The sequence below is a fragment of the Alligator sinensis genome, unplaced genomic scaffold (assembly GCF_000455745.1).
Source record: "Alligator sinensis unplaced genomic scaffold, ASM45574v1 scaffold1164_1, whole genome shotgun sequence".
Taxonomy (NCBI): Eukaryota; Metazoa; Chordata; order Crocodylia; family Alligatoridae; genus Alligator; species Alligator sinensis.
This window is the reverse complement of record NW_005842225.1, coordinates 1,298,096-1,313,439: the sequence shown is the minus strand read 5'-3', so window position 1 is coordinate 1,313,439 and position 15,344 is coordinate 1,298,096. Positions and strand designations below refer to the sequence as shown.

At 45.1% G+C, this 15,344-nt stretch overlaps 2 protein-coding genes across 2 annotated transcripts in view; both read left to right on the top strand.

The window, feature by feature from the left end:
* The window catches only part of UBFD1 (ubiquitin family domain containing 1), a 10,760-nt gene extending 1,468 nt beyond the window's left edge, over nucleotides 1-9,292 (top strand). The window contains exons 2-5 of the mRNA XM_014521571.2: nucleotides 694-759; nucleotides 952-1,057; nucleotides 4,402-4,484; nucleotides 6,076-9,292. Of these exons, the coding sequence (XP_014377057.1) occupies nucleotides 694-759; nucleotides 952-1,057; nucleotides 4,402-4,484; nucleotides 6,076-6,186 (366 nt within the window). The 3' untranslated portion in view covers nucleotides 6,187-9,292. The remainder of the gene's footprint in view (nucleotides 1-693; nucleotides 760-951; nucleotides 1,058-4,401; nucleotides 4,485-6,075) is intronic.
* A 4,860-nt stretch (nucleotides 9,293-14,152) lies between these two features.
* The window catches only part of ERN2 (endoplasmic reticulum to nucleus signaling 2), a 15,823-nt gene continuing 14,631 nt past the window's right edge, over nucleotides 14,153-15,344 (top strand). Inside the window, exon 1 of the mRNA XM_025208278.1 lies at nucleotides 14,153-14,925. Within this exon, the coding sequence (XP_025064063.1) occupies nucleotides 14,878-14,925 (48 nt within the window). The 5' untranslated portion in view covers nucleotides 14,153-14,877. The remainder of the gene's footprint in view (nucleotides 14,926-15,344) is intronic.

Sequence of the window (15,344 nt, the reverse complement as noted above, 5' to 3'; positions counted from 1 at the left end):
AGCCCAGCTGCGGCGCTGGGAACGTCGCGGCGGTGGCGACGCCGGCCCCGGTCTGGGGCCGAGCGCAGGGTTTTCTTGCTGTAGGAAGCCATTGTCCAAACCCGGTCTCGCTAAAAAACTAGCGTCGCTGTTAGCAGACGAGGTCCTTTCTTGGTAAACGTGATATCTTTAATTAGTCCGACTCGAACAGCTGGAAAAAGCAGTGAGACCGTCGGTCTTCAGCTCTTTGATGAAACCTGCTTGTGTCTGTTCGCGTCGATTGCGAGCCGCGTCGTTTTTCAGAGGTGCTTGGCAAACTTCTCGCTTGTGAGCGCGGGGTTTCTTTCTTTGTTGCTGCCGCTCGAATTTATTCTGGGCTGTCGCTGCGTTCCCGCAGGCTGCACCTTCAGATGCAGGGTGTTTAGTGATGGCCACTGAATATATAACGCTTGGTTATTAACCTCGCCTTGTTAAAGTGTAGCTCTCACAGTATCGAAGAGGTGCTTGGTTTCTCTTGTACTTGGGTTTTATCTCATCGTATTTTTAGTCTGTCAGAGAGGTCTTCAGTTGAGGTTGAAGCTAAGCAGTTTCCCTCGGTAAATTTAAAACGTCTTTGAGGCCAAGTATTTTTAACTGCTACAAGGCGCTATTGGAGTATTCAAGGAAATAGCAAGTAATTGCAATCAAATTCTGATCTCTGTTTTATGTTTATAGCAACACAGAAAAGTACTGGACAAAGGAAAACCTGATGACGTGATGCCTTCTGTTAAAGGTGTTCAGGTGGGTAAATAATACCTCAACCATTGTCTTGACTGGTGGAGTCCATTGTTAGTCCTCCTTGAGACTTGTCGGGCTTAATTTCTCTGCACTCGCGTAGTAAAGTACAGTGGGTGTGCTTTATACTCTATAGCTGCACAGCTTACTCGTTAATTTTAAGTATCGTGTTTTCATTCTCTGTATTGTGTTTTTTAGGAACGTCTGCCAACAGTGCCCTTATCTGGCATGTACAATAAGTCAGGGGGAAAAGTGAGACTGACCTTTAAACTAGAGCAAGATCAGCTATGGATTGGCACGAAAGGTAAGTGATTTAGACTTGACGTGAATAGTTAATGCTTGGAATCTGTGCACAGTAGGTGTCAATTTCCTTGACTCATGGAGTAACTCCAACTCCTTTAATCATTTAATCCTTAAAAGAAAAATGTTTTGCTTTCTTTTCTCAAATGCACTCATTTCAGGTGATGAAGTGTTACTAAATGTTGGATTTAGTTAGGCTCAGTTGTGCTATTGGAATTTACTGTCCTACTGTTTATGGTTCATGGTTGTAAGTTAATCACACTTGGCATTAAATAACCTTTTTGATCGTAAAACTGATTCACAAAATTAGTTAAATTACCACAACACACCGTGGCTCAGTAACTTCTGTTGTCTCAGGGAAGTCTCTCTTGGAGCTGGGAGCACATCAAGGAGTCTTGGCACCTGTCTCATCTTTTTACAGCTGAAATGAGTTGGGTGTCTTGTTTCAGTGCGGTACATGTGCAGTCTAGTTTAGGGATGCTGACATGTGCTCCTGTGCAGGGGATTCAACTTACAGTCTTGAGGGCTTGTGCCAGAGGAGACTGAAAGTACTGCAGTGGGAGCACACTGCCTGGAGGACATCTCAAAGGGAGCCTCCAAAGGGAGCTATGCCTTTTTCCCTTGGCTAGAACAGGGTGACGGGTGAAAAGAATGGAAAGACTTGCTTGTTGTTCCAGTAACAGCCTGGCCGTGTGAATGGAAGTCCCTTGGAACAGAGAACACCGGGGTAACTGCACACGAACAGCCTGCTGTCATGGCATGAGACTGCCCTGGATTGGAAGCAAAGTAAAGTTTCCCAAGCCTTGATTTCCCTCTTTATGGGGTTACATCATGGGCTACAATAGTCTCCCCTGACCCCTTCCTCCTAAAGCAGCTTAGGGCATCTCAGGAAGACCCCTTAATGTGTCCACAGCCTAAGAGAACTTGGACTCTGATGTTAACTCAGGATAAGTCTTACTTTGCTACATTATGACAATGATGAATAGATATCATTTAAGCTTTGCAAATATTAATTTCCATACTGCTAACATGTTTTTTCAGGCCCCACCAAAAATCACTGCGTTCTTTAGCCTGTCCTAGATTAGACAAAGTCAGTGGTGTTCAACTATTCACCCCTGCCAACCAGATTAGCAGCACAGGGCGCATCCACAAACCTAACCCCACGTAGGGTTGGTGCACAGGGTTGGGCCTTGGGCTGCTCTGGCCCCAGGCACCTAACTGTGCGTGCTTGAGGGCTCGCTGCAGGTCTGGAAATTTGGTGGTGGAAGAGCAGCAATTAACACTGTCACCACTCCCACACAGCAAACTTTTGGACCCATGGGGAGCTCTTTGGGCCGGATCTGGCCTGTAAGCCAAGGGTTAAGCATCCCTGGACTAGATGATCATAATAGTCTTTCCTGGCCTGAAAATCTGCAACAGCATCCATTCCAGGGACTCTGTTTCTCCTGAACTAAATGGCTGGGGTGATATTGTCCTGTTAGTACGGGCTGCTTGTTTGGAGCTGTCGAAACAGGGTTGTTTTCTGTTTCATTAGAGAGAGACACGATTCGAATTGTGTACCTTAGCGATTTGGATAATTGTTTCTTTCTCACTCTGGTAGGTTTTGAAGTGTGCTATTTCTAAAGCGATCTAGGGGAGAATACTTCTTTGGGCTGCACTTTTTTCACGTGTAAAGTGAAGATGATAGTGGTGACTGTGTGTCTTGAGGCATTGTGAGAATTCATGAATGTTTGGAGGGTTGTTGTATCCATGTTGGTCTAAGGACATGCTTAATGTTTGGAGGATTTTTATATAGGTACCAAGTAATTATTTGCTTAGTAAATGATCATCGGTTAGTCTGATTCCTATTGGTCTATGACAGCCAGACATAAGATTGTTACTTTATTAGTATTCAGAATGTAGATTCGCATTTTTGTCTCTTGTCTTTGTGAGGTAAAAACAAAGCACGTGTATGCTGCTGTGCTTCCTTATGTTTCCTTTGGAAGCAGTTGCTGCCTTTTGGGTTGCACTTAAAGGTTGCTCCTCATCTAGGGTTGTTGGTTGTAGCCGTGTTGGCCTAAGAACATAGGCAGACAAGGTTCTTTGGGTAGAGGTGATGATTATCTTTTATTAGACCAACTAAATAGTTGGAAAAACTGTTCTTTGCAAGATTTTGGGCACCAAACACCTTTCTTCAGGCATAGAAAGAGCGTCTCATCTAGGGTATACAATTGTACAGTGGCAAGTTCTGGTTTACTGTGTCCTGCACCCAAGGAAATGAATCAAGTGTGTCAGGTTTATGTGGGTGAAACGAGAGTTAGAGAGCTGTATGAGAATTAATATTTGCATATGTTAGAAGTAGAAGTCTAAAGGAAAAAGTGGGGATAAATGTCCTAGTTAAGAAACGAAAGAAATCCATAGTGGGTCATATTAGGCAGATAGCTGCGACTGGGGAATTAAGCTATCAAGTTCTGCTATGTCATTTTGAACATGCAGTAACTAGTTAATTCACCACAGCAAGAAGAATGGAATTAATGGCAAATTGTCTAGTAGTGACCAATCATCAGGATTTAATGGGAGGAGCTGCTGGCAAAAAAACCAGAACAGCAGCACATTAAATTATAGTTTCAATTTATCCCACAGGCAAGTTAACCCGAGTTTTTACTGATAGTTTTTTGGTCTTTTTTTTCTTTCACTTCTGCGCGCTCTCTAATATTTTTTGTAGTATCTTTGAGTACTTTCCTACAATAACAAATGCACGCTGTCCGATGATGGAGATGGGACTAGATCTTGATCGGGAGCTGTGTGTTTTATTTTCCTAGTCCGAGTGTTATCCGTTCTTGCAACTTCTGCAAGTTTTACTTCCCTAGGTTCCAATCCCACATGCAGACATGTCCACGCTGAGCTTTGCTACTGAGTGAAGTCTTGTTGAATTAAGTGGGGGGAGGGGGACGACACAGTTGTGAAGTTGAACAAGCGTGAAAATTTTGCAGTATTGGGGCCTGTGGCTGAAACAGATTTGGTCGTCTGCTATTTACAGAGGTTCTTGGCACAAATCGGTAACAACAAAGCTTAGGTGATGGCCTGACAGGGACTGGAGTTATTTTGCATGGTTGGTTTGCCGGATCCCAGATGAGTGAAATGTGGTTCATTGACTTCAGACAAGTAGGAATTCGGAGCTAGTCAAAGGGGGAAGGATTGCTGCAAGGTGGAGTCCTGGGGGCTGTGGGAGATGGCATTTGAAATGAACATGAAATGCTGCTGCATTATAGATTCAAATAATAATTGTAATTCATATTCAAATAGTATATTCAATTAGTAATTGTAGATATATATTCAATATAGTAATTGTAATTCATTTTGTTATAGAGAGAACAGAAAAATTACCCATGGGATCTATTAAAAATGTGGTGAGTGAACCTATTGAGGGACATGAGGATTATCACATGATGGTAAGTAATTCCTCTGCTGTCCTGATTACATGATACAAATACAATGACACGGGGATTTTACATTAGAATAACACCAAGATTGGCAGTTGTGCAGATTTCAGATGCCCCTGAAAGTCTGAATTTGAATATTGTCTGCTATTATAGCGTAAATATTTTTGTCAGGATATGCTGTGAAGGTCTGTTGTGTATACTGAACTGTTTTTTTACACATGCTTTAAAGCCATGTAAAGTCCCTAGACTAGAAATCTTAATACTGCTCTCAGAAATGTTTGAATATACAGGTTTTCCTAAATGGTATGTCATTTTTATACTTTATACCTGGGGACTTTGGGACAGACTTTCAAATAGGCTCAGACTGTCATATATGCAAGTGCTGAACTCTTATGAAAATATGGTTCATAATCCAACTCGGTCTTATGCATAAATAAGACCATTTTTCCTATTTTTTTTTCTTGACTGTTATGACACGTGTATCACTTGGGGTTGTGCCAGTAAGACACTTGTATGCTTCAGCGTTTATTCAGCTTGAATCTCTCGTTCATTGAGGACTTGCTCCTATTACAACGATCAAGTGAACTCTGTCCCCCGACTGTATTCTTAAAGCAAACATTCTCCAGCGTGGTACCTTTATCAGGAAAGTTTGTTTATTGGTGTTACAGTTGGTAGTATTTTCCATATCTGGTTTAGTGTTAATTCCTGTTGCATTCATCATATCTAATCAACCTGTTTTATTACGATATAAAAAACCTCATTAATTCTATTATAATTCTCTTCCCCATAGTTGAATCTCTGAATACTGGGGTAATAATAAAGTGATAAATGTCAGAAGATGGAAGTGCTGCTTCTACTGTGGTTTATGTCCAAAATTTCCTTCTGTTGGCATTACTGTGACAAAATTTTACTGTTGAAATGAGTCTCTCCAATTCTTGTTTTTGTGGGCGGAAGGGGGAAGTGCCATGACCCTGAAGTGATTCCCTCCAAAAGGAAGTTGTTTCAGTCCTTGTTCAAACATTTGGTTTGTGCTCACCCCCACAAAAGACTAGGCTCTTCAGATTACAACTCTAAAATATTACTCAAAAGGTTACCAAAAACAAGGCACTTTATAGTTCTCTTCTCCTGCTGATTGGAGTAGATGGATAACAGCACATAACACCTAAACGTAAACCTTTTAGAAAGTACTTAATGAAATTGCAGTGTAGCCATCTGCCTCTCCTTGACTGGCTTCTCAGCCATGTGCACTGTGTTATCCTGTCTAGAGTTGTATAGAGGCGTTAGGCTGCAAATTGTGCAGACTCTATCTTCCAGCCTGGGCATGTCTTATTCTGTGAAATTAGAACAGGTGTATATTATGGCTTCTGTATTCTTTTTAAAGAAAGATCTTGTAATTGGGATTTTGTGACCCAAATTAATCTTATGTCATTTGTTAAGAAGATTTGGAATGTGATAATATTCAAAGAGCGCTGCGGGGAGGCAGTAGCTACGGTAGGCTTACTTGACTTCCAAGTGCCAGAAGCACCCTCTGGATTGTCTGATGCCACTTTGTCTGTTTTCAGTTTTATAAATGCTACCTGTTGTCCTTTTAACTTCGCAGGCATTTCAGCTGGGCCCTACAGAAGCGTCTTACTACTGGGTCTATTGGGTACCTACTCAATATGTTGATGCAATCAAAGACACGGTGCTGGGGAAATGGCAGTATTTTTGAAAGCACGCTCACCTCTGGCACAGGAGACTGACACAAAACTAAGGACACTGCTGGGAGAGGCCTCCAACGTCCCTGGATGTGATAATCCTGGAACTTATTAATAAAATGTGATCTATCGAGGCATTGACGGAAGCCAGAGGTGATGTTCTTTCACCATTAGTTTACTTTTAACTTAAAAATTTCAGCATCCCTTTTCTGCAGTCAGCTTCAACCGTATTTAAAGCAAATACAGTGGAAATCAATAAATCTTAATTCACAACATATTGTGTGTAATACACTTAAATCTGCTGAGAGTAGATCTTCCAATTTAGTTTTTGAAAGGAAATATTACAATGTACTGTTGAGGATTTTTTACATCATTTGAACAAAAACTATTTTCATAATCTTTCAGTTACAAGCATTAGACTCTACTTACTTGGTTGTGACTGTTTGAGAAACAGGTTTTTGGGGTTTTTGTTGTTTTGTTTTTTTAAAATAAACTTTAACTAGTATGCAAACTCGGGGTTTAGTAAGCCATATTCTGCTGGCCCTTTTATTTCAGATTTGCCTTTTTTTGGTAGCAACATTCTGAAGTTTTGTTGTTGTTTTTGTTGGTTGTTTTTTTTTTTTAACCCAAAGATGCCCTGCTTCTGCTTTTTTCCGCTAGCAGCTCTGGCTTTATATGTGCAGTGTTTGTATGTGGGGAGCAGGAAGATGCCACTGTGGACTTTCTGTAGCCAAGACGGCCCAGTGCTGCTTATTGTCCCATTTCATGCTGTTTTCAGCCATTCTGTGTTGCCTGCGTACCCCTCTGCCCCTTTTCTGCCTCCTGCGGGGAGATGCTGTTTTTAGGAGCCTCTCTGCCTTGTATGTTGTTGTCCAGAATCATTTTGCAGGCATGTTGTCAACACTAATCTATGTGAAAATAAATCGGTTCACAACCAGCCAATCTGGAATATAACCTGCTAAACTTTTGGAGCCAGTGCACTGCAGTAATGACCAAGATGATGCTACTGAAGGAGGTGAACCAAAGGCACCTTCCTATTAGTTGTTGGGATTATGTGGCCAAGATGCCACTTTTTCGAGATGCAGCATAACTGAGTAGTCCTGTACAATCTGGATTTGCAGAGTACTAGTTCTTTGTATCAGCAGTGCTTGTGAAGTTTGGGATACGTGCCCAAAAACTGATCCCTGTCTCTGAAGGGTAAAGATGACACGGTTACATTTCAGCTGATATTTCATCAAGTTTTCAGCAGATTCCATTGGCTCTCTAGCCTCTTTCTATCTGAAATAATGTTCCTGGTCTATGGCTTGTGACATTTTGCCTGTCAGCTCTGCAATTGAAGTGCCATTTATCTCAGGTTTTCTGAATGGACCTTTCAGTCCTGAAAAAAGGTGCACGCCCTTAATAGACTGTATTGCATGGTAAGGCTGAATTAAGTCTTGCTGTGCTTTAAACCTGCATAGAACAGATCACTATTGTGGGTTTTTATCTCCAGCTTTTTTTAAACACTGTATACTTAATATTGTGTGTTTATATGTAGCTCAAAGTTTGGTCAGAAACATCCCTCTTTATAAAAGTCTAATTTAACTTACTCTCTGTCTGTATTTAATTTTTTTGACATATTTCTGTTGAAACTCAGCAGATGCAAACTGCTTCTAAATGAGCATTTTTTACATATATGCTGGAGAAGGGGGGGTCAGTCATGGGATGAGTGGTTTTTCTTAAAAGTGGCTGTTGAAAATGTATTTGGGTTAAGGTTCTCTACCTGCCTACGTGGTTTTGGCAGCAACATAATGTGGTTCTGGTTTGTCTTTCCAGTTCAAATCTCTGTGCAATATGAGTCTATTTCAAAGGGGTTTCACATCCCCACCGGTAACCTGGTGATATGCTTGTTGTTCTTGTAGCTTGAGCTGCTTTTATTCTGTACGCAAACCAAGAGTGGCAGGTCTTGCCATGTAGTATTTGCAGTATAACGGGGATTGTCCTGGCATCATACCGTGATGTTTGCCTAGGACTATGCTGCTGAAAGCTGTTAGCAAGTGCAGAAATGCAAGTAGCGGAATAGCTGTACGTTCTGGTTTTTTGGGGGGTGTCTGTAAAACTTCACTGCAATCATCACTATTTTTCTAATTGCTAATTTTAGGTTTAAGGCTAAAGCACAGATATGAAGGAACGGGCACAGCTGAATCTCCACTAGGCACTGCTGTGTTACACACCCGTGCAAAAGGCAGTGACGTGGAGCATTCTCTGGTGCTTGGGTTCACCATTATTCTTGCCCAGTTTAACTACTTCAGTTGTTGTTGACTTCTGTTCACCACTTCACTTACCTTGCATTTGTCTAAAAACCCATTCAGTCTCCGTCTCCCTCCTGTTCTTTCAGTAGCCTTCTACTTGAAAGGTCCGCTGTCCTCCACCGTGTTACTGCAGCTCTTCCCACATGTTCCAGGGAGCTCTACGTTCAGATGCAGTCATGAGGCTGAGCACGCTCTGCCACCAGTGTTTGTCACTTATTCTGGGGTAGGGTATGTACCTGGGGACATTGCTTCCAAGACTGTGAGGGCAGCTGGGGTCCCGTATACAGTGTAGGATTTAATGTCCCTTCTGTGTTTCTTCCCTGAAGGCAAAATAACTACATTCGGTGCTATGTACAATAGGTCTTGGATATTTCAAGGGACACTTAAAAGCCTGTGTTGCCATCCAGATTGTGTACCCATATTTCCCACCACCTTAGATTATTACAAATAATGACAAATTTTGAATTCAGACTTTCTTGTTCCTGTCCACATACTTCATTGTCTCGTGACTTTCACCTGATTTGGAAAACAAAGCTCAGTTCATCTTCAGGGTCTAGATGCAGTGTTTAGGCTGGAGTACACCAGGACGGATATTGGTCTAGTATGTTTTCATTTGCTGTTCAGGGTTTGGTTGTGCATATCTTTTTTTGAGTTTTATGAAAGTTTGTTCTTAAACTGGACTCAAAGCTCTAGCTTTAAAGTTGACAGCATCCCTTCAAGATGTCTCTGTCTATTTTTAGAATGACACGAAACTTTTTTTACTTCTACTTTTAAGAGAGTCCTTAAAATGACCCATGCTCATAAAAGCCTAGATGACACAATAACACTCTTGTACATACTGCAGCTTGCCGAGTCCCAGAGCCATTTATTGTCCTGCAGTTTTTACGCTCAATTTCCCTTTTGTAGCTATGGGGATTTCTGTGTTGGATCCAGGATATCAAATGGTCACGTGGGCAGTGATGGAGTGAGGCTGTTTTATACAGTAAATGTTTGAGTAAAGAACTAATAAAATCTTTATTTATTGGGTTGAATAAGATTGCTAATAAGATGGCTTATGTTATCTGTGCCACTTTATCCGTCCAGAGAGATGTTACCAAGTCTTCAACAAGGCTCACAAGAAAGGCAAAAGGTTGAGCTGCTTGAGTTATATGCATGGAAGCCTTTATAGAGGGGATCTGTTTTTCCTGTTTGCTGTGTATGTTATACCTACCATCTTAATGGGTGGTGTGCCCCCAAATTTAGTAGAGTATGGTCTTTTCCCCCTTCCTCTGGGTTGTTGACTAGTATCCAAAGTGTCTGGAATGCAGGCAAGGACTTTCTGGTTTGTTGGTTTGTTGTGAAGGAATAAAGAAAGCTTTTCCATGCATACGGATCCTAGATTCTTCTGATGTGCCATCTAGTGCCTCCTTTCTAGTAGCTATCCTAGGTGCCAGTACCTCCTCAACGTCCGCTACCCCAGCTCCTCTGTGGAGGAGGAATCCTGCTCTACTCCATGAACTCCTTGCTGCTACTGGTGCTAACAGCCCCTGGTGCAGGAGCTGGCCACTCATCTCTGTCACTTCCCTCATCTTTCTTGGCCTGGCATTTCTCTGCTCGTTCTACATCTCCTGTCTCCATAGCCATCTGCGCATCCTGAGCATTCACATTTTCCCAATGCTTTCTTTTCCTCATGAATGCAAAGGCATAGTCTTAAGTCTTCTCTGGGCTTGACCATCAGCAGCACCAGCTCTCATGTTCAGTCTTCCTTGTAGGAAAATCCTGTATTACTGGCATATTTCCCACGTGAAGCTGAACCTTAAAGTGAATCATGCATTTTCTTAGCAACTATAGAAATGTCTTAGAGAGATTTTTATTACTGGAATAAAGATGTTCTTGGTAAGAGTGATAACGTGAGCAGTAGGGCAAAGTCATGGAGAAGGGGAAAGGTAGTTTTGGGGAAAGGATTAGGTAAGAACCTGACGACATGCTGCATTCTGCAACTGGCAGCAGGGGGACAGTTGCATTTACACAGATTCGTAGCCATCATTTCATGTTCTAATGGCCAAAGAGAGAGCGTTCATTTGCAAGGCCATTATATCCGAAGTGCCATATTTTGCTGGGTTGTCCTTCCAAGTCCTTTCTGCCTTCCTTTCCTGGCACCAGCATTGCCCCAGAATCCTTGGTGATGCAGCTCCCGGGGCACGGGCATCTTTTCTCCAGAACACGTGCTCAGTCTCCCTACTTGATTTGCTTTGTGCGCCAGCTCAGCGGTGCAAAGTTTGTTTTAAAACTCTCCTTCCACTGCTTACTGCTTGTTCTCTCGGGGTTACTCTCCTTCCCCAAGGAACCTGTTTTCATTTCCTCCAGCCTTTCACCTTCTCTTATCATTTGATCTTTTATTTTGTTTTGAGGGTTATTGTCCAGGTCACTTGAGGGGCAGGCTGGGAGGCCTGTCATCAAGCTACCTAGAACATGTAGTTATTTTACCTTCCAGCAAAGTATTTTCCTTATGTGACTCAAAGCAATTTAGTACATCTTATTCACACTTCAATCCATTCATTCTTTTAACAAGTCGTAGACCACCTGTAAGATTTCACCACAGAATTATTTTAATGGCACATGTAAGTACCATGGTTATGGTATTTTTAAAAAATAATCTATTGCCTATTTTGGGGGAGGGGGAGATGACAAATATTTAGTCTTAGATTTGCACTGCTGGATTTTTTTAAGTGTAACCTTGACTGGTTATCCTGTTGTTTTATTCTGTAAGATTAGTCTTACGAATTAAAGTTTGATAATTAAGCATGTCTGTGTTTGAGTGATTTGGACCTTGTACACGCATGAAGCTATTCTTGTAGAAACTTGGCATTCAAAATTTTCTCTCTTTCAGAGAATATCGCTAGTTGGGATGACAAGTAGTTAGAATTCCAGTGTTACCTGGTAGCACTGCTGCACTCCAGTGTTGATGCCTGTGTTAGATGCCTTCGTCCAAACATGAACCTATATAATTTTCCCTTGCGCTGTTTCAAGCCAAAAGATGGTAATTTGGGGCCATTATGTCTCCATGCCTCTCTCTAAAACTGAGGCTAGATTTTGTTCTAACTGAGAACATGTGCCTGTTAGGATTTCAAATGCGCGCGCAGAGACACACACACACACACACACACACACACACACCCCCCCTCAGATAGGGGCATGCTTTTTATAATGGTGTCAGACATCCCACTCTAACTTCCCAGCCCACAAAAACAGATCCTCAAGAAAAGTGCAACTAAATAGACAGCACTTGTAATTTATTCTCCATTGGTCTGACACCTAGCGCAGCTCATTCCCAGTTCCTAGCTGCCTTCATCACTTATCTGTACTTCAATTTCTCCATCTGCAGAATTTAGATTAGCTGTCTCCCAGCATGGTGGTTGAATAGTACTATAATTGCATAACAAGCACGCACGTGTGCACGCACGCACACACTTTGAAGCTTATTTCCTATCATGTTAGAAATTCTGGAAATGAAGTCCAATTTCTATATCAGGTTTGGAAAACAAAAAGAGCATTTTGGAGAAAAATGTAACGGCGTCTGGGAATTAGCAGGACCTCCTTGAAAATCCTATTCAATGTGAAGTCTTTCTAACCAAGACATGTTCATGCTATGATTTATTTTTAAATGAGACTAAAGACCACCTATAGTTGGTTGGTGTATAAGACTGCAGTCTGAGAGTGCACTAAAGGGTCTCTGTTTTCTTCTTGCAAGGTTGAATTCCACAGGAAGTCATAGATTCATAGACCCAGGGCTGGAAGGGACCTCGGAAGATCAGCGAGTCCAGCCCCCCGCCCCAGGGGTGGGAAGTCAGCTGGGGTCAAAGGATCCCAGCAAGATAAACATCCAAATGTCTCTTGAAGGCGTTCAAAGTAGGTGCTTGAACCACCTCCGGTGGCAGGCTGTTCCAGACCTCGGTGGCTCAGACAGTAAAGAAATTCTTCCTTATGTCCAGCCTGAATCAGTCACAGCGGAGTTTGTGACCGTTTGACCTTGTCATCCCTTATGGCGCTCTGGTGAACAGACATTCCCCCAGGTACTGGTGGTCACCCCTGATAAACTTATAGGTGGCCACCAGATTGCCCCTGAGCCTGCGCTTTTCCAGGCTGAAGAGTCCCAGGGCTCTCAGCCTGTTGTCGTAAGGTCTATTTTCCTGACCTCTGATCATGTGCGTGGCTCTCCTCTGCACACTCTCAAGCTTCTCCACGTCCTTTGTGAATTGTGGAGCCCAAAACTGGACACAGTACTCCAGCTGCGGCCTCACCGAGGCTGAGTACAGCGGGAGAATGACGTCCCGGGATTTGCTTGAGAAGCAGCTATGGATGCAAGCCAGTGGTTTGCTCGCTTTACTAGCCGCCGCATCGCACTGAAGGCTCATGCTCAAGTCAGGCTGTGCTGGTGCAATTCATACCCACCTGGGTATGAAGTAGGAGAGGGAAAAGCAGCAGTCCATTATGTGCAGACTCAGGGTGTTATAGCCATTGAGAAACTGGCTGCACCAGCCGGGCAGGCGGGCGCAGGTTTGCTGTGCCGTTCTGGAAGGTGTCTACCCGCGAGTTGTCAGGAATGTGGCTGAGGCAATAACTAGCCCTCAGAGAATGGGGGTCTGAGACTGCTGGGCTTGCACGTGGCTATGGGTCAGCCCCAGAGGAGCCAGAGAAGGTTAGCCGCAGCAAGGACAATTGCAGACAGGTTCGTGGACCTCAGCAAGGGAAGCTCTAGCACACATGCTGAGCAGATACTCATTTACATGCATGAGTAAACTGGCAGTGCCATCACAGAGAGAGAGGGCCTTGCTGTTGTGGGGAAGCTACCAGTCCTTTTGGGCTGTGGCTAATGAAGCTGTCCCAGACAACAGGGGTCTGCTGTTAGGCGGTGGGGTCTGCACTGGGAAGCCTCGAGGCCAAGTGGTGCTGCCAGCAACATGATTTGGATGCAAATGCTGTGAACACCGGAGGGACGATCGTGGCCTGCTGTCCCCTGCATGAGGCCTGTGAAGCCAGAAGTGAATGTTTTTACACGGTTTCATCACGGAGCCTGGAGCCTGTGGCCACGGTGCACAGCTGGAAAACTTCCTGTAAAGAACAGGCCCGGGATCAAGGCAGGTAAGGGATGCCAGATGTGTTCGTGTCTGTGCCTGTTGCGGAGAGTCTCCCGAGTGGTGCTGTGCTGTGCTGTTCTGTGGGGTGAGATACCACGAGACGTTACGACTGGCGTGCGGCGACCGCTGTGTTTAGCTCCTGGGGATGGGACTGCTGATGACGTTGTGCCCCATTAGCTTTATGGATTGCTTTGGGTAAGGGTTGGTTTTACTTGCTGAATACGGTATCAGCTTAACTGTAACTCCGCTTACTAGTTCGGAGACCTGCCCTTTCACTAGTCACTGCTTGCTACTTATAACAAAACCTTTTGGCACAGCTGCAGCTTCCTCCTTCCTCTCAGTTTTATACAGTGCTTCACAAAGATGTATTTGGTAGCCGTGTTTGTCTGAGACAAAAAGAAATGCAAAAATCTAGACTTCTTGGTTCAGAGATGATGATACTAAAAGGTATCATCTCTGAACCAAGTGCTTCACCAGCATTTATTAGCTGTACCCATCTCTGCAAAGGAAACAGAACAGCATGGTCAGACCTGCTGCCTGCCAACAAGTGAATGTGCTGTAACTCCTCGTGGTGCAAAGAAACTGAAGCATTTAAAACAACGCAGGGCTCAGGGTAGTGGCACCTGGTGCGGTGCTGAGCAGGCGCTGAGCACGCCAGAGCTGTTTGCCCCGTGCAGTGGCTTGAGCTGCTGGAGGCCAGGGAGCCACGAGCACTTGCAGGTCCTGAGCAGGCTGCGAGCATCTGGTTGCGCAGCGAGGAGGGCGTGGGGCCGGGCGGTGCTCCTTGTATCTGCATGAGCAGTTGCAGAGGAAGTTGTGTTGTAAGGAGGGGTGTGGGTGCCTGGAAACCCCGGGGCCACCGCGCTGCATTTGGGCCTCTTTGGTGCTAAAGAGCCGGGGCCTGGGCACGGGCTGGCGGGTGCTGGGACTCTGGAGCCAGGGCTCTCTGGGTTTCTAGGCCAGCCTCCTCTCTGCTCCGAGTTCCCCAGTTCCTTGCATCCACCTCGTTTCTCTGTTTTCCTGCCCTTCCCTTGGGCATGTCTGGGAGGAGGTTGGCCTTGGCCGGCAGCTCTGCCACAGTGTCCGTGCTCAGGCAGGAAGGCAGCTCTTCCGGTGCAGGCTGGGGCCGACGGGCCCTGGGGGTGACGGGGACAAGAAGCTCAACGGGAGCCGGCAGTGTGCCCGTGTCGCCAAGCAGGCTACCGGCATCCTGGGCTGCGTCGGCAGGACCAGCACCGGCCCTGGGCAAACTTTCAGTATCCGGCCCTGCTGCGGCAGAGACGATAATAATTGGAGAATGGAAAGAAATGACCAGCTTCGAGCCCCCGTCCTGCCGGGGCCCCAGGTGCCAGCCTGGTTCACCCATGCCTGTGCGCGGCCCCGGGTGGGAGCGCTCCCCATTCCTCCCCTCTCTTCGGCATCTGGCGTCCCGTGTCCAGCTGCGGGCCCCGCTGCAGAAAGGGTGTGCACACACGGGAGCGAGTCCCGCGGAGGGGAATGGAAGTGGCTGTGGGCCGGGGGACAGGAGGGGGGAGGAGAGGAGGAGGGAAATGGGTTTAGTTCGTCTGCAGAAGAGAAGAGGGAGGGGGATTGACTAGCAGCCCTCACCTCCGGGCGGAGGCTGGACAAGGGGCAGCAGGGAAGGCTGAGGTTGGACAGGAGGGGACGCGCCGTGGGGCTCGCGGCCCTGCGGGGAGACGGCCGGGACGGGGCTGCGCTGCGCTGCGTGCGCCGCCTGCTCGGGGCGGGACGGTGTCGCCTCCT